The sequence below is a fragment of the Achroia grisella genome, unplaced genomic scaffold (genome assembly GCF_030625045.1).
Source record: "Achroia grisella isolate CSIRO2021 unplaced genomic scaffold, CSIRO_AGI_Agris_v1 utg402, whole genome shotgun sequence".
NCBI lineage: Eukaryota > Metazoa > Arthropoda > Insecta > Lepidoptera > Pyralidae > Achroia > Achroia grisella.
In genome coordinates this window covers 7394193-7418785 of record NW_026712841.1, presented here as the reverse complement: position 1 = coordinate 7418785, position 24593 = coordinate 7394193, and the positions used below count along the sequence as shown (strand labels likewise).

The 24593-nt window shown below is 34.6% G+C and overlaps 1 protein-coding gene across 1 annotated transcript; it reads right to left on the bottom strand.

Moving 5' to 3' along the window:
- Positions 1–3150: 3150 nt before the first annotated feature.
- Positions 3151–23800, bottom strand: LOC131844418 (actin nucleation-promoting factor WASL-like). The gene is made up of 11 exons (XM_059193299.1): positions 23469–23800; positions 16095–16322; positions 15586–15685; positions 12264–12470; positions 11403–11522; positions 10629–10808; positions 9745–9831; positions 8800–8904; positions 8092–8309; positions 7642–7722; positions 3151–6850 (listed from the first exon to the last, which is right to left on the bottom strand). The coding sequence occupies exons 1-11, from the start codon at positions 23553–23555 to the stop codon at positions 6695–6697; spliced, it is 1569 nt and encodes a 522-aa protein (XP_059049282.1). The 5' UTR covers positions 23556–23800; the 3' UTR covers positions 3151–6694.
- Between the last annotated feature and the right edge of the window lie 793 nt (positions 23801–24593).

The following is a 24593-nucleotide window of genomic DNA, read 5'->3' as shown; positions in this document are numbered from 1 at the left end:
TTTCAGTAGTTTTTACGTGAAAGAATAACAAACATTCATATATCCATACTCACAAACTTATATTTTTAATAATATATATATATATATAAGATTAAACGTATAATTAGTAAATCACGAGATTTTACCACGTTTTATTTATGGGATCCCGATATTTCGGCAGTGTTTTACCCGCCACGCCGCCATGATCACCGGTCAAACTGAAGAGCAGCGGGCAGAGGGTAAATAAATCTTTTATGGGCAGACATATTCGTCTACCTTCACACGTCTTCGTTTGTTGCTACTATTGGAATTTGGTAAGATTTGTTTCTAAAATTGAAATTGAGGTTGTACAAAATCTGCGGGAGTTTCTTTGTATCAGGGGGGTACTACTTTCGCGACATGATAACGTGATGGCTCTGGTGTGCCGTTTATGTAATACACATAAGCCACATTCGACATTTTAGTGTCGGCACACTGACATGGCGCGAAATGTTAAGTTTAAAGAGTTTGAGTTGCAATGGAAACATTAATGGATTGGATATAGAAACATTGTTGGGTCTCTACGAGCGGAGTAGCTACTATTTTAAGGGTTCCTTTTTTTAACGTGTGGAATATTTTCAAATTTAGTCACTGCGCCGGAGGGATGGCGGAGTGGTGTGTGGGATTTTTACATACTAAAAACACGATGTACCTGAAAGAGCCTATGACGGAGCGGGGTGTTTCGCATGTGTATTCCACCCCGGCTCCAACGGCGACTGTCCACCCTATAGGTGTTAAGGGTTCTTACATTTGAAATAAATACAAAGGTACTTTTTATTATGTTTATTTAGCCAACGTAGTGTTACAGGTGGTATAACATGACCTAGTTAGTCAACATTTGGCATGTATGGTACATTGAGACATTAACAATAAAAAACATAAATTATATTATAAAAATAGCTTTTCGCCTTTTTACAATATACAAGTTTAAATACTAAGAATAATTACATGTCCTATAAATATTTATCGGAGCTAAAATATTACTTTACATGTATTTGTGATATGAGTTATTTAAAATGCTTTTAAATAAAGTGTAAGTAATTGCTTATTTTGCCTTTCGGCGGCCAGATTAATAATTAAACGGCGTGCCTTGGATAATATTGAGGGTTAAGTGCTAAATTAGTTTGTAATTAATAAATGTGCTTTACTGAAACGCGTATACTGAAGTAAAATATTGCTCTAAAACACACATGGAGTTTAATTCATGATAAGACAAGTGATTATTATAAATTTTAATGAAATTATTTTATGTTGTATTTTATTAACAAATACATACAATTTTGACTAACTTTATTGATGTAGGATAGTGTAAACTAACATTAGGTACACTTATAGACCATCTTATTGTTTTTGTTAAATTTAGGTTGCAAGAATACAGTCGGTCAGTCGTAAGGTTACCCGATTGGGACTACGTTCCAATGGAATATTCACAAAGATGATTGACGCATTTAAGAACAATAATTTGGTTTTGCTGTTCGTAAATGTGCGAAATGAACCTTAGTCGAATTCTGGCAACCCGACGACTGGACTAACCAAATGTATGTTGTCGCCCTTAGTCGCTAACATATGTCATCTTTTTACAAACAAATGTCATTTTTTAATCTTTTTAATACCTTTTTATATATATTATTGTAAACCTACATAAGATGAAATAAATGAATGTGACCTTGTCACATTATCACAACACTGTCGTGTCAATGAATTAACCCCCATGCTTAAACCGATTTTACCATAATTATACAAAATCACAATGTAAATATAACTTAAAATTATAATATTTATTACTTTAGATATGATTATGAATTAACCTCATTTTTATAACTACTATAATATTATATACACATATACAGTAATTAACATGTAAGTATTATGATAAAGTCAAAAATCACATATAACTTAATAGAATAAAAATTTTATATAAATTTAAATAAAGTGAGTCATAGACTCTAAATAATTTATGCATGCACGATGTGGTCGCTCTATGCACCTGTGCTGGCGAGGTTGATTTATTATAAAGGCGTTTGTCCGCGACGGACAATATTTTATTTTATAACTACCGCCCAAACACTTTATTATTATAGCAATCAATTCTACGTTGTATATTGAGGGACAAAAAAGTACGCCAAGAATTCTCCCTCGCTAGTGCAGGGCTTTGTATTACGGGATGTTACGGACCATTACTTTACTGTTTTAGTTTTTTTTTTATATTAGCAATAGACATTTCCACATTTTTAATTAAATAATATATTGATGTCGGACGCTAACAATAATAAGCAGAGCGTACATGCTCTGCTTATTATATATCCCTTATATATTATTATACAACGTCCCAAATAAACATTTGCAATAGAAGGTAAAAGAAGGGTTGAATGTATACATTATGGTCCATTTTGTTTAACAAATACTATGTCGACACTATTCCAACGCGCTCTTTATATATGTAGGTACATACGCATAACTTTAAACGCTGGATTAATGAATTCTATAAAAATATATATTTTATTTCTTATGTCATCAAGTAATATGTTTTGATTGTATACGTATTTTTGTACTTTTAATTTGAACGTTACGAAACAATAACAGTTGAACTAATAACCAGAGATCGAATTATAATATCTTTAACATATTCAAATTTTAAATATAGAACACTTTTAATTGGAATCGATCACTACATTATCTTTTTTTAGAGATAGTCTTACAGAGTAATATTTCAAAATAGGTCCCAATTATGTAATTAAGTAGGTTAGTGAACAAGCGCGTTAGAATTGGCGCGAATGTATTTGAATCGCAACTGTTTCTTAAACTTTTTTGCATTAGAACGTACAATTTTTTAGAGTCAACTTAAGGCTAATTGTAATATAAATATAAATAAAAAGAAGCCATTACGCACTGTGACAATTAACTAAAGAACCATCAAAATTCCCCGTATTTAAAAACATTCCTATACTTTCTATTCAGTCACTAATTAAATATGTCATTTTCAACCAATATTTTATTGATTAGATTTTTATTTATTGCTTTATGTAGAATAATGACAATAACCCAGGATAATTGACACAGCGTCATCTAGTCCTAAATTAAGCAGAGTTTATATAAACTCTGCTTAACTAAACAACTGATAGAAACTTTGTTAGCAAATGCTCCGATCAATACAAACATTCATATCCCATGAACACCAAAGTTTGTGGGAGAATCAAACCTGCGGTAAGCAGAAGGTGAAATGCTAAACATCTAAAACAAAAACAAATGACTATTTGTAGTGTTATACATACAGTTATCTTTAATGCGGCACTAGATGGTGCTATGTTGGCTATGTTTATTGATGTTATTTATAAGTAGTAAGTTTTGATACCAGAAAGCGCCGTCTGTGACGCGTAAGATATTTCCCTTTATACGTTCACTTTCTAATTGTAGCAATCATTTGACTAGTTAATCATATTAACACCCAATCCCAATAGGCACTGGCACACTTGGCACACCAATCACTCGACTTAACAACTAAATACTGGAAATGTTAGTAGTAGGTAGTCCATCAAGTTTTCTAGCAAGCTTTCGGGCTCTATAGGCAGCGGTAGTAAGCAGAGAACTGCACGTAGCTGTTTACATTACTGCGCAAAATATCCAAGCCTCCCCTTCCCCAAACCGTAAGCGTCACCATGCAGAAACGCATTACATTACAGACAAACTTGTCAAAACAAACAGCTGAAATATAACAAATCAGTTACCAGTATATTTCAACTCCTAGAATGTACTCGCCCCGTTTGCACGAAGCAGTTTAGAGTTGGGTGTTTATAAATTTTAAGAAACAAGAAAGTACGGCGTTGGGATGTCACTCCTTGGTACTTTTATATAGTTTATATCGATGTCAGATTACGTTACAAAATGTCGATAAATGTATTTTTTTTGTCAAATTATAACCTAATAATAAATTAGTCATAAGATTAATTAATTAATAACATAATTTATATTGAAATATTTTGTCTTTGGATAGAATTCAAAGTCGATATTTAATTTTAAAAAATATAACCAATTGGTAAACAGCTATTCAATTTTTTATATTGTTTTTTTTTTTAATATCAGTGAAGTACATCTTCGAAATGTAGCATGTGTGATCATAACCCATTAGTTTAATCATTCAGTAAATTAAGCCAGAGATTAAATCTACGGTCGGTTTTCGACATATCTGCTTAAGGAACCTAGCAAATTTGTCATTCCAAATACTACATATTCATTTTAATTGAAATATCACATTGTTAGTTTTGAATATAGATGGCACAAGTTTATCTGTCCCTTGTTTTTTTTCTTTTGGAACTACACTCTTGTTTTTGATTTGCGATCAGGACGATTTCTCAATTTTCCCGCCAATTTTAAAATTATATTTTTTAATATAACTTTTTTAGCTCAATGGACCTATTAAATAATCAAAAATACTATATATATATTATTTACACATGAATATGAGCTTTATTTGTTGAGCAGTATGATTTTACCCAGTCCACGTTTCAACATTTGTGTCGATTATATTTTGACATATTAGCAACTTAATTAGTCCTTAGTATACTTGATTTATCCTTCTCTCGAGACATGCTTTCAAATGTTAGAATACATATTGACGTAAACAAAAATATATCTAATAATCTATTAGTTGGAATATGTGTGCATTGTTATCGAATGTTTTGTGTTCACCATTTTTGTGTCAAAATAATAAAGAATCAGTCTCGTAATGATGTCATTCTAACACCTAGATTATTGTGCAATATAATGTGATATATACCACTAGTCATGCTTTGAATGTGCATACACAGTACTCACTTGGCACCGGATTATGCGCAAGTAAAGCACGCTACATATGTATTATACATATTTGAAACTTTGAAGTGTTTGTCGTATCTTCAAACCAACATGGAACAACAATTTGCAAGTATTTGTTCCAACTTTGGACAGATGTTTGGCGCCTTTACAATTGTATAATTACAAATGATGCATTAAACTGGCACTGTTTGGGTAACTATAACATTTGGTTGGTCACATTTTGCCTTTTACGATTTTAAGGCACTGGAAAATGTTTTTCTAGATTTTTATTCCATAATTATTATAGTTTAGGATAATTCGTTAATAAGTCGAACACTACGATTATATTACTTTATTTGAACAAATTTAGCATTAGCATAGCATCGATCAATAATATCAACTAGGTAACGCCACATAAATTAAGGCAGACGTCAACCAAAATGAGGAATGACTTATATGGTTCTTAGCATAATCTGACAATTAAAAAGAAAATATTCAAAATATTTTATGGTTTCGATGTAAATGAAACCTAAATAACAAATGATAAAACACAGTTTCGTTTGTGTTAAAACAAAATGAACTACTTTAAAATAAGAACTCATTTTGCAAATAACATTGCGTTTCGACGATTCTATGGTCGATGTGTTTATAATAGAATGAGACGACGGTTATAACTTATATTGTGGGCCGTCAGCTTGTATGTTTGCAAGTCTTATACTTTGTGAGAACTTTATCAAATATAAAATGTTTCTAGTAAGAGAGATGTTGTAGAGATGTTTCGCGTGACGTGTATTGGTAGAAAGAGTACAGCTATGCACCCTGCTATTTTTAAACATTTTTTTTATCTAACTGGAATTGTCATTCCTGTGGCCGACAAGATGTCATGCACCAGTATAAAAGGCGTGCATTTATTGGATATCTAGTAGTATTATTGATCGAGGCATTATGTATAGGCACATTATGGGCTATTTAACGTTAACCTACACGCGTCGACTTCTACGTTGTCAGTGCATAAAATAATTGTTTTTGTCTAATTAAGTCGATAAACAGGTAAACACGAACTTTCACCATATTTCATGGGAAGTTGACATTTACAATAAGGGCACCATTGGTACAATTCCTTAAGCAAAAATATACTTTATTTTGAAGGAGATAAAGTGCACAATTCTCTAAAATGTTCTCTACTAAAACAGTATTGTATCAATGGAGTGGATACATATATAGCTGTTTTTAGGTAGGTGATTTTCTCAGAAGTATTTTCAGATAAAATTTTATGTCAATGTTACTAAACGACTAGAATCGTGTCCTTAAAGTTTTGGCAAAGCGGATTAATTTTAGCGCACCCTATTGTAAATGATTGATGATACAGTGCGACCAACTTATACTGACTGAAGTTGCCATTACCTAAAATACAGTATTAATTATCATCATGCTAATTTAATATAGTACTATTGCTTGGAACACGTGTATATGATAAGGATTTATATTTCGATTTTTCTTGCGACCAAGAGCAGGAAGAATAATCCTACTACATGATGGGGATGTCCTGTTTCACTGTACGATATCTTTCAAACAATTCATATCCACATTGAATTAGTATAATAATTGTTTTTTATAACGGTCTCGTTCCTTTCTGCTTGTATTATGCAATATATTTTTATTTATATGAAATAAAGAATTATCTACATAAAATAACCGAGTCCACTCCTTTTTTTTTTAGATGGCAACCCATACGATAACTACATAAATCGATCGCACCGTTCTCGATAATATCTCATAAAATCGAGTACTATCCGGAACTCACCGGTGTACTAAAAGGTAGATCTAAGTTTAGTCGTAACGGAAACTCAGCAGGGGAGTATACGGCGTATGGAGTCGGCGGCGCTCAGTCGTCCCACTCGCCGTCGCTGGTGGTGGCGGAGTCGGAGTCGGAGTCGGAGTGTATGGCCCCGGAGCGCACGGCCAGCGCCCGCGCCAGCGCGCCCGCCAGCCCGTCCGGCTGCGGCTGCGACCGGCCCTCCGCCCGCTCCGGCCGCGACACCTGCCACACACACGCCCGCACCCACACCACGCTCACTTCACTACCTGCACCTGCTAGCCCGACTATCGCGTCTAGCAGATATCAGCCCCGCAAATAGCCACACCTGCCTACGTCTTCTGGTATGATATGGATGTCTCAGACCATGCCACCTGTCGATTTGAATCTCAGACACAGACGACGTTCTATATTCGCAACATCGTTCTAAAAGTAAACTAGAGAATGACATATCCAAACTTTTAACCAGACATACCCTCGTATAAAAGTTGCCTATGTACAGCGGGGACCCAGAAGTCTGAGTGTTGTTTTATAGTCACTTTGGGATAGTCAGGGATACCTAAATGATCGATCTCCCGTCCTATTCAAACGAGGTTCCAAATTACGTCGGCCTGAGCCCCTAGCTGCCCTAGTGCCCTCAGATTAAGCTCGTATCCGTCATGTAGGATTTGGCCTTCAACCTCTTCATAATTCCTTCCGCAGGTTTGGAGTGCCATCTTCACTCGCCCCCTTTCGTTCGGCATTAAAATAGTTCGAATTTAAAAAAGATAGTCAGCGGAAAGACGACGTCAACCCCTAAATGGTGTCAGAGGCATTTTTATTTCTCTTGATGAAATACTTTAAATTCTGAACTGGTTTAATTTTATGTTATTAAAAATTTAAGTTGTCAAATAAATTTTGACTGTTACTTGTTTCAATCTTATGAGATTATATCTGGCTTTTGTGATGTATGAATTGCGATAATAGACATTAGTCCTCATTCCTATTATTAACGTAGTCATAGATTTATTACTCACGGAACGTAGCTCAATTCCTTGTCTGATCTCACTCAGTAGATTACTTCTACTATCATCCGTCTTGACAGGCACCTCGACATGCTGAAAGAGAAAGAAAGTTGTTGTTGTCATTTGTAAATGGACAGTGCTTTACGAGCAATTGTGAATTTTGTCGAAACAATTAGAATCACCATAGAAAATAATTCAGACACCACCGTGATGAAATTCATGAAGAATTTACCACGATGGGTCAACTGACCCGACTTCATGCTTGTCTTATAATCCTCCACTGGTGTCCCTCCAGCGTAGGCAGGTGCACCATTTCATTATTAATAATTTAGAAAGATGTTTCCGTGTATGGGCTTGGATCTTTATAATTCCTTATAGGAAAAGCAGAGTCCAAACCTATACAAAGACAAGGCCGTCTTTGGTATCATAAATATCTCTAATTAATAAAAAAAGAAGTGTTACCTTCAAATTCTTATTGCCACTACGTATGCTCTCCATGAGCGCGGCGCGAGCGTCGTCGGGAGCTGAGTCCGCGGATTCGGTCGGCATCGGCGGCGGCGGCGGCGCGGGGGGCGCCGTCGGGGCGGGCGGCGCGGGCGGCGGCGGCGGCGGGGGAGGGGGCGCCACGCCCGCCGGCGGCGGCGGCGGCGGCGGCACCGACGGCGGCGCTGAAGATGGCGCTGTTGAATACCATATTTGAAATTATGATTCTATTTTTAAAGTAACAAATTACTTCAGCTCACCCAGCTGACGGCGGCGCTGAACTATTCCAAATTTGAAATTATAATTCTAATTTCAAAATATGTTAATAATTTCTGATTGTTCAATTCAATCTTCCTACGATACAATATTTCTGTTAAAGAGTATAATTTTTTTTATTGGCCTCAATTTTTATATGCATATTATATATTTACAGTGTTTCATTATTTCAATAAGTTGTTAACACTCATAATAAAAGCTTTATTTAATTTCGGACTACATGATGAGCTTGTCCTGGCTATCAAAAAACATCTGCAGTATCTGCTCATATTAAAAACGTGATATATTTTCAATTCATTAAAATCTTTATAAAGTAAGCTGTTTAAAATAAACTTTTCACTGTATTTCAAAAACAAGGTTCAGAAGTTTCTGCGTAGTGAGTGAATAATAAAAAAATAGATGTATACTAACGCTGCATAGGCCTGGGCGGCGGTGGGTTCCTGTGCGTAAGAGAAGCGGGCGGCGGCGGCGGTGGTGGAACAACACGCGTGGGCGGAGGCGGAGGTGCACGGCTCGCTATATACAAAATAAAATAATTAGTTTACACATACAAATATTTTAGAAAATTAACATATAGATTATTGTATCTCTTATGTACGTGCCTACAGTTGTCATTTACAATATTTCTGTCAACACTCGGCACGCTCCCATTAGTTTACCTCTCCAGATAATATAGATTTGTTATATGTATACTTGTATAGTTGAGTCAAACTCCGCGTCGAATAGACGTTTTACTAATAAGTCATGAGCACACTAAAATTAAAAATTTAACATATATTCCAACTTACTATGAACGTATTAATTTTGGGCTATTTTAAATTCTAAAAACAATAGTTACTAAAGGCCAAATCACATCAAACTGCGCTGTTTCAAGGTTACGTCAACTGTTGGTTTTTGTAGTGATGTGACCGAATAACCTTAAAACGGCGCAGTTTGATGTGGTTTGATTTTTAAAAACCATGTACGTCCGTCAGTTCAAAGTTACATCGACCATGCGATCCCGACCTGTCCGAAACGCAAACTCTGAGTGGCCAGACCTTAGACGTAATACATTAAATATAATGATAGATATACTTCGCCCGGGCGCTCTACACCGGTGCCCCCGATCCCCCCTTCCAATCGATCCCATGTTCAATTTAAAACGGGGTTCCAAATTACGACGGCTCAAGCCGAGGTTCGAACTCCTAGCGGTGCCCTCAGACTAAAGTCGCATCCGTCACCGGGGATTGGGGCTTCAGCCGCTCCATAAGTCCTTCATTTGTTTGGAGTGCCATCTGCATTCGCTCTCTATCGTCCGGTGAAGCTGTAAAGGCCGGCTGCGGCCGACAGCATGAGAGTAGTCCGAGATATACTCACGCGGCAGTGGAGGCTGCGAGGGCGGCGGGCCCCGCGCCGGCAGCGGCGGCACGCCCGCGCCAGACACGCGCCGCGGCGGGGACGACGCTGGAAACGTTACAGACATGTACACAACCCGCCTCAACAACATCACTACAACTGTCTAAATAAGTAATTCAGGTACGAAGCCTGGAATTTAACATCCGGGAATAGGTATTATTATTTATCATTAAAAAATAACTGCAGCTGCCTTTAAGAGTGTACGTGTTTTTCACGCGAATAGATCACGAGGAACGAACGTGCCAGCCCCGGATCTAAGGGGTAGAGGGGCAGCGACTATAGAGTTGTTAATAATTTAAAAATCTTAAACATGTCTTTGAAAAATAATACCTCTACAATAAAAAAATTAAAGAAACTGAAATGACATATTAAATATGCGCTATCACGCGCCAAAGAGTCAAATGAAATCTCTCAAGACTGCGCGCGCTGGTGCTGAGACACATCGTGTAAAGGCAGCAATTAACCGTTTAGGGGCCATTCATAAATTGTAAGTATTTTATTTATTTATTTTGAAACATACAGTCATAGCAAAGTTGATTATACATTGGACCAACACCTAGTTAGGTTAACCTGTATCACGAGAGTTCAGAAAAGAAATTCCAGATGTTATTAACTATTTGAAAAACTGCAAATTTTTTTACGAAGATATGTGCAGTCTATAAAATTAACACAAATTTATCTACTGTTAACATTCTTATTTAATTAATGATATTTGGTATTCTTATTTAACGAGTAATATTATTCAAAACTAGTTCAGTGGCATCATAGTCAAAATTGTGTAGGTAATAAGGTTTCAACTAATGTTTAGCTTCAAAATGATCAAGATACGAGTATAAATATCAAACCTTTCTTGGGATGTTTCGTTTCATGTATCTCCTCCTTGACGGCGTCCACTCCGCCGTGCGTGTGTATGAAGTCGTATATGAACTGTCTAGTCGCGTGGTCCTGCAGCTGACTCTCAGACACTCCAGCCATACTCAGGAACGAACGCATCTCGTCCTCAGGCAACATCTCTACATCGAAACCTGCAAAATTTATTATATACTTTTTTTAAGTGTTCCGAAATATCAAGAAAATAATTTTAAAAAAGTCGCGTTATTTCTAAGACTATTTACAAGCGACTAATGCGGTGATGTATGATATAGGTATGAAGTGTATCTATTGTTGTAAAAATGCCCGTTAGCTACCGTTATTTAACCAAATGGTTAGTACGTATAAAAAGCGGTTATTAACGGTTAGTTATCCGACTGCGACAAAGAAAGAGTAAAATTTTCTTTTTATTGTGTAGTTTTTTTTTTAATATACCAATATATCTGTTCTGTTTGTTGAAACACCTACATCCTCTGGATTTTTATAATGCTTTTCCTACGTGTTCATTAAAATAATTCAGACAGGTGTAATAAGAATCGAGAAGGGCTTGTTTTTGGAATTTCTAATTGAGACTTCATATATAAAATTACTTTGTCTTTTGTTTATGGTCAATCCTTTTTGAGCTCTAAGCTACTGAAAGTACCGAGCATAAAATGTGTTTAATTAACCAATTATAACGAAAAATGAAATTTTAACCGCTTGGTAAAGAATCGTTAATACCCGGCTTCGCATCTATAAAGTATACCTACCAGTTTTGGAATCGAACCCGACGTGTGATATATGCTTGAAGTCTTGCGGTGCACTGATGTCGGCTTTCGTAATTTTTTTAGTTTTCAGCTTCTTATTCGTGGATTTCAGCGTGTATCCAGCTGAAACGATATAATATTATATTACCTTCACTACTAATAATAAAAATAAGGTAGTCAAATGTATTATCGACTTTACAGTATTTACAGTACATTCAGAGTTTGCAATATCGAAGAAACATCAATAAATTAATAACGCTACGGCGACAGTTTCAAGCACGTCTTGCGTGGAACATAGTCATATGAGGGCATATGACTATTATATTTCAAGTTGTTTATAAAAGTACCCCGTGTATTTTGAACACGTTAGGCTACTGTTTACTATAAACAGTAGCCTAACGTATTAAATACCTAATATGAATAATATAATACTATTATTATATTATTCATATTAGGTATTTAATAATGTGTGCGAATTTACGGCTTCTGATAAAATTTATTCCAAAATTTCTACTTCATTTGTCAAATTTGCACAGACATGTATTGAAATAAATTAAATTCTATACTAAACTTGTAGTTCTGACTTTTGTGTGTTTGTGTGTATATATTACAGTCTATAATTGCTATATACATACTGTAGTATACATGGGTTAGAACTAAAAAATGACGTATAATTAGGAGACAATAAATAAGTAGCCTCCTACATAGGTTCATCTATAACTTGTTACAGAATAGGCAACTTCCGGTTCTCTTACCAACCGGTTTCTTAAAATATATAAATAAGTATAAATGTTCATTTAAAATTTACGTATAATCTATCAAAGGATTTAAGTGAGTAATTGTATACAGTTAAAAAATGCTCACACGTGAGTGCCGCGGACTTGGGCGGCAGCGGCACGGGGTTGACGGTGGGCGCGGGGAGCGCGGGCAGCGCGGGCAGCGGGGGCGTCGGCGACGGCGCGGGGGACGCGGCCGGCGCGGGGGAGGGGTGCACGCCGTTGTGACGCGGCGCGTAGTTCTGCGACGACGTGCTGTTAGCGCGCGTCGCCAGCATCGACCGCGCACGACGTTCTGTAAATGTGTTAAGTTACGTTAGGGACCGTTCAACTATTACGTAAACACTATTTCTTTACTTTGTTTATTTTGGATGACATGACGGGTAGGGCAGTCTAAATGATGATTACGTCATAGGTAGTTATTTACTTTTTTACACGAAAGGCAACCCTCACATTGTCTTTGCTAAAAATCAATACATTAATTGACAAATGTTTACGTAAGAGCATCCCCATGCTGTGGAGGTGGTAAGAGCTTTGCTTACTTTTGGTTACAAGGGGGATGGGATAAATCAGTGTAATAAATCTGCTTATGTTATGTATGGCAAACCTTGGCATATGCACAATAAAAATCTGCAGATTTTGCCAAACTGAGGAGGAAACGCCACTACACATTTGGTTGTAGCCCACTCATGCATAAATATAATATCTTCTTAGGAAAGTTTACACTAACCCGAAGAGATAAAAACCTAACAATAGCCCAAACAACCCAATAAAAAAGTTATTATTTGAAGGCCTCGGTGGTCTAGCGGATTAGCACACACTACTTTTTTTTCGAGCCCGACTCCTCGCACAGGGCAAACATTTGTATTCATGAGAATTATTGTTTATATTGGTCTGTGTTCTTTTTATGTATACGGTATATGTATACATAAAAAAAATTACGAAAAAAAGGTATAAAAAAAGGTATGTATGTGTGAGAATGAAAAAAGTTGGATAACGCAGTTCTCAAACATACTAGTACACTCGTATCTCTTTGCTTACCCATAAGAAACGTGCAGATACATGAACAAAACGTGACGATATATTCTAGTTTATAGGTATACTAGCGAATCGCTACGCACGGCTATTTCAATAAATTTACACATAAATTCCTCAGGAATCACTCATTTCAGTAGTGTTTGATATTATCGCGAAAAGATACACAAATAAAATACGCGATACACGATCGAAAATACTAATCTTTGAAATTATTCAATATTTTGTCTAATTATCTGTCAATGAAACGGCTGATGATGATAAGAAATCATATTAGTCTAGTTAAATTAAATATTTATAGAAATTCTATAAATTATCTTTTAAAAGGATTAAAGATGTTTGTTAGGTATGTTTTTAGGGCATGTATTTATATTCAGGCATGTTGTGTGGCGTATATAGGTATTTTATTATTATAAAAGTAAATTGCAGACATATATAGTATAAACAATAGTATAAAATAATTAATAATGAAGAGCACAACAATTAATCAGTATGTTTGCAGAAGAAGTAATTTTTTCTAGTCTTTAATTTTCCCGCGCAATCGTAATGCGCCACAGATGCTCAATATTGCACGGCGCGCAGCCGCAGAATGATGACGAGCGCAATAGCTGTATGCGCGATGTTAAAACTAGCTAGAGTATTAACTATGTATTATCTTTCAAAAATTATTTCTGGATTTACCTTTATAATAAAAAATTTAATCCCTTTTGATGGTAGGTTTTAATTGTACTTGCGAATGAGCCCTGAAATGGATGACGTATCGCTTAAACATTCTGATGACAATATAGGCCTGTGTTTCTTTCATTTGTTTACATGAAATAGAACGACTATTTGTAAACTTTGGCTTACGATTATATGAGACTTATGGTAGAGTTATATAAACACCTGCTAATTGCTGAGGTCAACTGATAAATGACGCATTTATTCATAATTTAAGAGCAGCGCTCTTAAATTATGTCGGCGGAACTCTTGTTACTTCTCATGATTTTCCTTAAATTACATTGAATCTGTTTCTAAAATTACTTGATATAACTGTCTTTATCTTTTCTCTGCTTTCCTTCTATTTTTTCTTATATTTTTCCATTTCCATAAGGATGATATACAGGTGAAAGTATGTAAGGTAACCCGTAAGGCTAATATGAAAAAGAGATAATAATATATTGTTATCTCTCTCTTTTATTTTGGGCAAAGATACACTTGTGTAGTGGTAAAGAATATACTAATATGAGTCAGTCAATAGGCATTACGGAGAGGGGAATGCAAAGCACTGACCTGCATTCATAGTCTAGCCATCATTCACTGGTGTTTCGCCAGCGTATACCCTTAGCGTAAGACTGTACCATTCTAGCCTCCCTTAGTCGGAAGAAAATGCTGACAAATTCGCTATAATATCAACGCCAGCAGAATTACCAGTTCTTAGTCATTCATTATTATAATCAGTTTAGTCTGTGTCTATTCACTGTTGGATATAGGCCTTTCCATCCATGTGCGATCTTCCGCCTTCCGCATCCCTTCACTCCCGGCCACTTTCGTGATTCGTCGTCGGTCCATCTTGCAGAAGGGCGCCCGACATTCCGTCAAACCGTACATGGCCTCCACACTGTAACTTTTCTACCCCATCTACCATCGCTAATTCGACTGTTATGCCCGGCCCACTTCAGCTGACATACTTTGAGAACTATATCGTCCACATCGGTGTAGTCATTCACATTACAAAAATGGCATAGCGTCTATATCAAGCGCCTGGCACACTGCATTTTGGACGTTGTATGAATATCTAATGATATATCAGTGTTTATCTATGTGATCGATATATGGGATTCGTCACCTAGACTTTTTTAAGTTGGATGATCGTGCACTTGGAATGTATAATATTAAATACGGCAATATAAAGCAGTATAAATCGTATGCTATCAAATTCCTACGAAACGGCTGGAGCGATTTTTATGAAATTTTATTTATATATATTTGGTTATATATGAAAGTGTTTGTTACACTTTCACTCCTTACTGCTCAAACTAAAATCATACAGTAGCATCTGCGAAAAGAACGCCACTATTATCTCGACCAATCGAAGTAAATCCAATAAAATCCAAATCACGAGACCAAGGTTTATTCATAAATATTTTATGTGGGAAATCTACGTTTGCCGGGTCAGTTAATATTATGTATATGAAAATGGTTTGTTTCTTGTTGTCGTCTAACTACTACATACAGGTAGCAACTACTTGCGAAAAAAACGCCATATTTATCCCGATCCTTCAAAGCAACCTGACGGGGACGAAATCACGGGTCTAATATCCGTATTAGGAAATTATATTTTCTTTCATCTGTACATTACACATTAGAGTTGATAATAAAGTGGTGTCACAAACCTTGTCTTCGCTGTTTTCGAAGTTCGATTTTCTCGATAAGTATCTTCTTAAGGATATTCGCTTCATCTTCGTTGGCGAAGTTGAATGCAGTCATATATTCCTGAAAATAATCGGACGTATTACTGCAAAGAACGTTGGGGGGACAAAAGACTACTCCAGAGGTCGTAAACTAGACGGTAGGTAAAAAATTATAAATAAAAAATTTTACGTTCATAAGCGGCTAAAACGTTCTACCTGAATAAATGATTTTTGAATTTGTATTTGAGATACGGCTGAATCAATATTTTCTTTTTTAAATTTAAACTTTTTATGTTTCGTTATTATAAAATACACAGGTAAACTCAAAGTTAGCAGCCTTGTACCATCAACACATATTTATAAAGATTTTAGATTTTCATATTAAAATATAATATGAAAATCTAAACTGGTGGAAATAGTTCTCACATTCTGGGTTAGAATAAAATTGAGGTGGAGCAAATTAAATGTATGTACACATAATCTACACTCACCTCAGCTTCGAACGTGTGTAAATAAGGTCTAGGACTCTTGTACTCTATCTGGAGGTATACTTCGTGTTCCCATATCATTGTCTTCCGACACAGGCAGTACATGCGGAAAAAGTACGACCGCTTCGCATTGTCCTTGATAAGGCAGAGGACGCCAGTGTCCTTTTTCTTCCATTCCGAGTGCGCTGGCCCCTCGGTGGTGAACAGTTGAACTACTGCTGTTGCGAGACTCTGTAACGTTTTTCAACAGAAACTCAATTTAATCATTTATTAAAAAGTCATGTCATATACATGTTCTAATATGTAAAGTAGAAATTGAAGCCAAATGAAGTCACTTAGATTGTGGAATGAACTACCTGCCGATGCTTTCTGACGAGACTATAGCATGAGATTTTTCAAAAAGAGTTAAGGTTTCTTAAGGGTTCGTAATGCTCACGTGACATCCCTGGTGTCTAGACGTCCATAGGCTACAGTAACAATTTACCATCAGATGTGCCGTATGCTAGTTAGCCACCATCGTAGTGTAAAAAAAAGTGATGGGTTTATAATTCTGTACCATCGCCAGGCGGTGCACTATCCTATTATCCTATACTAAAAAAAAGGTTTTTTATCGAGCTATTCTAATGCTGTTGGCGTTTACAGTTTCACCGAACGATAGGCGGTGAGTGCGGATGGCATTCTAAACCCGCGGAAGGACTTATGGAGCGGCTGAAGGCCAACTCCTGCCTGACGGATACAACTTCAATCTGAGGACACCGCTAGGGGTTCGAAACTCGATTCAGGTCGTCGTAATTTTGATTCCCGTTTGAATTGCGCGGGGATCGTTAAAGGGGCAATAAAAAGTTTAATCCGACATCCAGATTCCTATACCATGTAGGTGTCTAACAACCTACATTGTATACCTATCTTAATAATATTATAAACGCGAAAGTTTGTAAGTATGGTCGTTTTTTATTCTCTTACGCAAAAACTACTGAACGGATTGATGAAACTTTACAGTAATTTAGCTTATGCATCAGAATAACACGTAGGCTATATTTTTTTATAGAAATTTATATATTGAAATTTAACGCATGTGAAACCGCAGGCACAGCTAGATTATAATATATTTACTTCTTCGCTGTACACACAAATTGTATCTTAATTCATCATTACTATTGAAATAGACTGAACTAAAGTGTTTCACTGCAATAATTTACAGTGTGAAATATTTTTAGCCGATGTTTAAAACAGATGCCGGTCTGTACCAACTCACATAATACTAATATAATACAACAAGTTTGTGATGATAGTTTCATTTTGATGCATACATGCGTATGCACAAGTCGTGGATCGCATACGTACGACTATTTCGTACACGTTCATATGAATATTTTGTTCGTGTCGCATTACCAAACATATGCAAGTGATGTAACCAAGAAAGTTAACTTTTACTGAGAAATCATTGGTGGGTAAAGTAATGTTTAAAATGAAGTGAAACGCGCGAGTACCTTACGATGTTACAGGGTCAGTAGTAAGGTTATACCACAGATAAGATAATATTAAGCCAGGCAGAACGATAAAACCAAACCACTTGGACTAAGAAACGAAGTGGAGATCTGAAAATAAATTATCGACTTTTCATACAAAATTGGTCACGTGACTGTACAGATTTTATTAGGATCTAGCTGTTATACGCAACATAATATCGTGGTTTTAAACTTATTATTTTAGAAATTATATTTATTTTAATTCTACGCAGATAAAGTCGCTGAATACAGCTAGTTATTAGTAGAATAGAAAATCCTTTATTCCAATAAACTTAATATAAGCACTTTTGTATAGTTTTTTTTTTTAATCTACCGGTCATTCGGAAAGCTTTCTCATCACAAGAAGAAAGAGGAAGATACTTTTAGTAGCTTTGTAGTCTCGTGGTCGAGTGGATTGAGTAGCCATACTCACTAAAAGTCCAGACATGTGGCGGCGTGGTGGGCCGGGTCATTGGGCTCCCTAAAATATGGTTGAGCGCAGTGATAGCGAGCGAGTAATAATGTTGCGATGTTGCTCTTTTAAATAATGGTTGTAAGTTTACATTTTTAAGTTGAAACATGTGAATACAAACTAACTAGCACTACTTTATTAGGCATAATTAGGTATTACACAATAAGAATCAGTCGTAGTGATTAGCCCAATGACCGGGTCATTGGGCTCCCTAAAATATGGTTGAGCGAAATGATAGCTAGGTCATACGTCATACTCGTGAACGAGTGCTGCTTAGAAGTGACTGACCTGCTCTAATCACTACGACTGATTATCTGATCTTACTTTACATTTTTAACTTTAAGTGTGTAAATACAAACTACCAATTAGCACTAATTCAATTAAATACTCAAATAGAAAAAATATTGAATATACAACCAACTGGTTAAATAATTACTAAGAAGAAATTAGTCACAGTGACATTAGAGCAAACCAGTCCCTCTAAGCAGCACTCGTTCACGAGTATGACGTATGAGCTAGCTATCACTGCGCTCAACCATATTTTAGCGAGCCCAATGACCCGGTCATTGGGCTAATCACTACGACTGATTTTTATTGTGTAATGCCTAATTATGCCTAATAAAGTAGTGCTAGTTAGTTTGTATTCACATGTTTCGACTTAAAAATGTAAACTTACAACCATTATTTAAAAGAGCAACATCGCAACATTATTACTCGTTCTTCTTGTGATGAGAAAGCTTTCCGAATGAGCGGTAGATTAAAAAAAATGTGATGACTATTCAAGTGGTTATATTAAATTTATTTGAATAAAGGATTTTCTATTCTATTCTACTTGCGTGTTGCTCTTTAATATTTTTTTAATATTCCTATGCCTCCCCAAAACTATATAAAAGTCTTGTTTGCATATTTTTTTTACTTTAAGGGGTGGGTATGTCACCCACGATGCTTTTAATACCATGCATTTTTTTTTATAAAAATGTATAATTATATTCCGACCTGAACTTACCCAACTGTGAGGATATTTTTCGCTCTAATATGCATTAGGTACAGCGCGCATCTCGGCACAGCTTTTTATATGCCGTGATCGTTATAACCTTTATACGGTGTAGGGTGAACCGCCCTTTTGAAGCTCGAGCAGACATTCTATTTACGTTACTTATTTACCGGTTGAGTCAACATTGTTGTCAACGATTTGTGTGTTCATTCTAGATAGACACAAATTTGAGTTATGACTAATACATATGTATATTAACATACTAATACACAACACAATTTACAATTATAATCGGCATTATTTTATTTTCGTCTTATTTAATCTGAAATACTATTGCATATGACGTCGCCGGTGGTCCAGTGGTTTAGCAGACCGCCTTACTTACGAAGGTCGCGGATTCAATGCAAATGTTTGTATTCATGAGCATGAGTGTATTGCTTTGGGTGTTTTCGATGTATATTATCTATGCGTTTACAATAAAATTTATTTAAACGTTTCTATCAGTTGTTTAGTACCCATAGCACAAGCTCTGCTTAACTTGCGTTTAGATGACGCAGTGTGTTTTATCCTGTATTATTATTATTGTATCTAGTTGGATATCTAACTAATAATTAACTATTGGGTTTAAAAAGAAAACATGAATTTTGCTTTGCAATCGTTAATTTTTTTTTTAACAAAACGGGTTTATAAAAAGTGCGTTATTATATTTTTTAAACATTGAATATTTATCAAAACCGTGATAGAAACATTGTCTTATTTTTCCTGTAATACTTACATTCGCTTTTATCAATTGCAATGAATTCTGATTTTCTATCCCTTTGTTTTTAGTTTCGCCACTAGCTTACTATATATATAGCCTATATACATATAACCACTCCAGTCCTTCACCGATCGCTACTATTATCCATATATGTTACGGGAGGCCATAAAAATAAAGAAATACCCCAATTATAATCGGGAAGATGGCATCATCAGCGTTAAAAATTTGTTGATTAATAAATTCATAAAAAGATCGGTAGCATCGGTCAGTAAGTAAGTAAGTAAGTGGTCAGTAAATGACTAAGTGCGCGATTTTTCGTCGGACAATCTAATGACGAGAGACGTTTAGGTACCTATACTTATCATAAATTTATCGGTGTTAAAATCCGTTTAACTATATTATAACGAATTTAACTTTATTTTTCCAAAATAAAAGTAGCCTAAGTTATTCTTTAGTATATCAGCTACCTGTCAATAAAAGTCCCGTCAGAATCGGTCCAGCCAATACAGAGATTAGCCGGAACAAACAGACAGACAGACAGACAGACCAAAATTGTAAAAAATGTTATTTTGGTGTACGTACCGTATTTATATTCATATGTATGTAGTAAAAACGGTTATTTCAATATTACAAACAGATACTGCAATTTTGTTTGGAGACAAATGTTCTCTTATACATCACTATTTGCAGTAGATTCTGTACCAGTGTTCAATACCTCCCTGAACGTATGTATACAGTCAAACATACTCCCACTCTTTTCCGGTTTCCCTTTCCCTACATTTATGATCACATTTTCACAAGATATTAATAAAACAAATGAACCAAATTCTATAATTAGTGTCAACAAATTATAATTAAATTTAAAAGGAAAATACATATAATTAATCAGTATAATACGTTTAATATAATAATAAATTAAACTGTCAATATTATTTTACTATTTTGTAATCTCTGTGCAATGTTGCTGGTGTTTTAATTTAAAACAACAACATACAAACATTTGTTTACATGAATGACTATTTGTATGGGTGTTTTTCTGTACTTGAAATATATTTGGAGTGGTTGTACTAGAATTTGTACCTGTTTGTAATATGTGGTATTAAGTATTATTTATACTATTTATTGTACCACATGCAGTCATCAGTAAGTAATTTGTTCTAGACTAGAGAACTTTGGGTGGATATAAAAAGTAAAGATAAGAAAAGGGTGATTATATCTATAATATATGATATTAGATAGGTAACAGGAAAAAGTTGGACTAAAAGAGCACAGGGCCGCAATATATGCAAGAACTTGGAGGAGGCCAAAGACAAATGATGACAAATTGTTAACATAAAGAAAACAACAACAACATAACAGTAAGAAAAAACAATATAAACATAAAAAACATAAAAACAATGTATACAAAACTGCAATATATGTATAATTACAAAAAATTGTAAGTTAACAGAAATAAAAGCTATCTTTATATATATATATATATAAAAATTAAGTATCATTTTTGTGCATGATGGACTTTAAACTACAGAACCAATTGCAAATTTGACTTCCACATTGTATGCAACTTGAAAGATAGGATATGAAATTAAATGTTAAATTGATTAATAAATTAAAAGAAATGTTTTTACTTTATTTTTATTTAATAATTTATTTATTAATTCATTATAAAATAATATATATTATATAAAATGTGCCTAACATTGTTCAACAGTAGCAGGCTTGTATCATATTAACATATGTTAGTGTGTTAAAAACAGGACAAGTGTGGTTATGAACATAGTCATAGAGGAAGTTGTAGAAGGCTTGTACCCACAATACAAAAATACCCACAATGGACCATATGCAAAAATAACAAAATAATTGAATTGAATGTACATAAATTTAGGGACTGGTCTGCTACGTTAACTATTCACTCATTCATTTGTTGGTGGAGCTCTTGCCACTTTCCATAATATACCATCGTACTCAGTATATGTTGAAACAGTGACACAACTTCATTTCTGTCTTTAATTTTCTTACTCAAGTAGCTATTTATTTATTATTGTCAACTTTGCTATTTGATGTTTGTATTCATACAAAATTCTTAAAAATGTATGAGCAACACACAAGTTTCTTGTTCGTTCTTCTTGTGAAGACACTGCATTCTGAATGAGTAGTAGAATAAAAAAATATGACTATCCAAAAGTCCTTATATTAGTATATTTGAATAATTATTATTTCTCTTTTTATTTATAAACTGTAAGTATATATAAATTTAAAAGTATTTTTTTAACAAAATGGCATACAATCTGATAATATCTAATGGAAAATGGTAACTATTGTATACAGATATAAACAGCACTTGGAAATATAAAATTCATAGTAATGAGTCAGCCCTCATGCATTGACATTGCAGAGGACTGAGGTTGCTTACTATACACCTCAACTTCACAATGTTTATCTGTACAATAATTTGCATATTCTATCTCATTGTGAAATTTCTATCTCACTGTGTAAATAATGAGATGACTGCAAATAGGGATTAATGGAAGAGAAAAACATAATACGAATTTGTATATTCTATCTCACTGTGAAAATTATAATCTCACTGTATAAATAATGATATAACTGCAAACAAATGAATGGAACAGAAAAACAAATTATGCTGACCCCAAATAATTGGGATAAGGATAATTGTAACACATCTTGTAATGCTAGATATAGCTGAAATTTTTTATACTGAATGGTCACACTAACATTTCATATCTATATTCTCTTATACACGAAAATAGCCCTGAGATTTCTTGTTTAATAAAAGGCTGTGTTAAGTGCTTAACTGAATTCAGATTTTAATATCAGATTCCTAATACCCATAAGACCATTAAATCTGATTAAAGCTAGAAGGGCTGATTGTTGATAGAAGAAAAAAAAAGTGAACTCAGAAAGGATGATGGTATCAACTCAGAGTTTTTAATTTTAATGATATGTTACATTATTTCCGATCCTTTAGACTCTTATATTTTATTTATTTAAATAAGTTTACTTGTGAACTTAATTTCAAATTTAGAACACAATTATGTTCACAATAAATGTAATTAATAAATTAATAACAAATAAATTAAAATGTATTGAGTCACTAAAGGTAAATAGCAAAGATAAAGTTAAAAATATAGTAGTAAAAATTGATAAATTACAAGCAAATTCTAAAAAAACACCAATGCCTGGCAAGATTAGATTAGATTAAAGGATTGTACATATCTGAGACTGTACATAGGTACTTTATTATGCAAGTATTTATGAGTTTTAATATAAAATGTATGTTAGTTAAATAAAAAGTGGAAGTTTTAACTTCCACTCAATCTAATATAGAAATGAAGCACCTAATTTATCAATCTCACTTCGTCATACAGACATTAATTTTTAATGCAACAACAGCGCTATTAGGCAACTTCCTTAAATAGGCTAATTTATGAATGAATTAACAATAATATAGAAGAATTTTAATTAAATTACTAGGGTTGTACTGATGAATTATGAACAAAACAACGGGCACAAGGTGGAAATAATTTGGTTTTTTATCACAAAATTATCACAAATAGTAGGAGATATGTAATCTCTGGGCGCGTCGAATCATAAGTGGAAGCATAAAGACCGCTACACAAACCTGGCATTTTGGTCCGATGAGGCTGAAGACTTGGTCATTCTCCTCTCGGGATAATAACAAGCTCTGTCTGTTCTCTCCTCTCGGCATTCTTTCAGTTAAAATAAGAAAACACACATAGAATCACTCTGAAATTATAAGTGCATTACTTGAGGTGTCAGTCACTATGGGCTTCAAACATTTTATAGCTATATGATCCGTATTTTGGCACTGTACACATTTTCTTAAAGACAATAATAGCATTTCTCGCTATACAGAATTGTTCATTTTATAATACAAAATCAAAAACATCGGAAAATCAGTATATTACTTTCTCTACATCCGTATGTGATACATCAATCTCGAAATGGAACTGACAATGACATAACCAGTGTTGCCATTGCTAACTCTTCACTCCCTTCTGGAGTTAGCTTGGTATATCTTTCAACTTTAATAAAATAAAATCATAATCCACACAAATGTCAAATATCAATTAATTATAAATACTAAATGGCGCTGTTTTCAATATTTGTAATAATCTTTATATTGAGTACTTCATTAGTACTAAACACAAACAGTTTTTAATATCTTTTTAAAATATCGTATTTATCTACAATATTAATGTGAACCCTAACAATAGATTTTACCTTAAATTTGGTATTATACAAATAGCTAGCAACACTGCACATGACAGCCAAGCTTATCTGTAGTCGTGTCCAGTGTTGACAGCAAGAAATAATTTATCCATCATTATGCCAAAACCCTACGGCGGCGCGGCGGGCACGGCGTAGGCAGAGAAAGCATGGAGGAACCTTGTGGACGGCCTCTTTTACACAATTATTGTTTCACTCAGTTTCATTTAGAATATTTTTCTCTACTTTTTCTGTAAATATAATTTTGCTTGTTTTTTGTAATTTAGTCACCGAGTCCGTTTCTATGAATTTGAATTAGTTGACAATGTTAAGTAGATTTTCGAGTGTCACAATTGTTTTGGTTACATAATAGCAATGTACTTCAGTATTTCTATGAGTTGTTTAATAGCCATATTACAAGTTCCGCTTAGTTTGGAGCTAAATGACGCGCTGTGTTAATTACACTGAATTATTATTTGCTAAAGGATGGAAATCAAACAGATATCAGTTTCCAAAA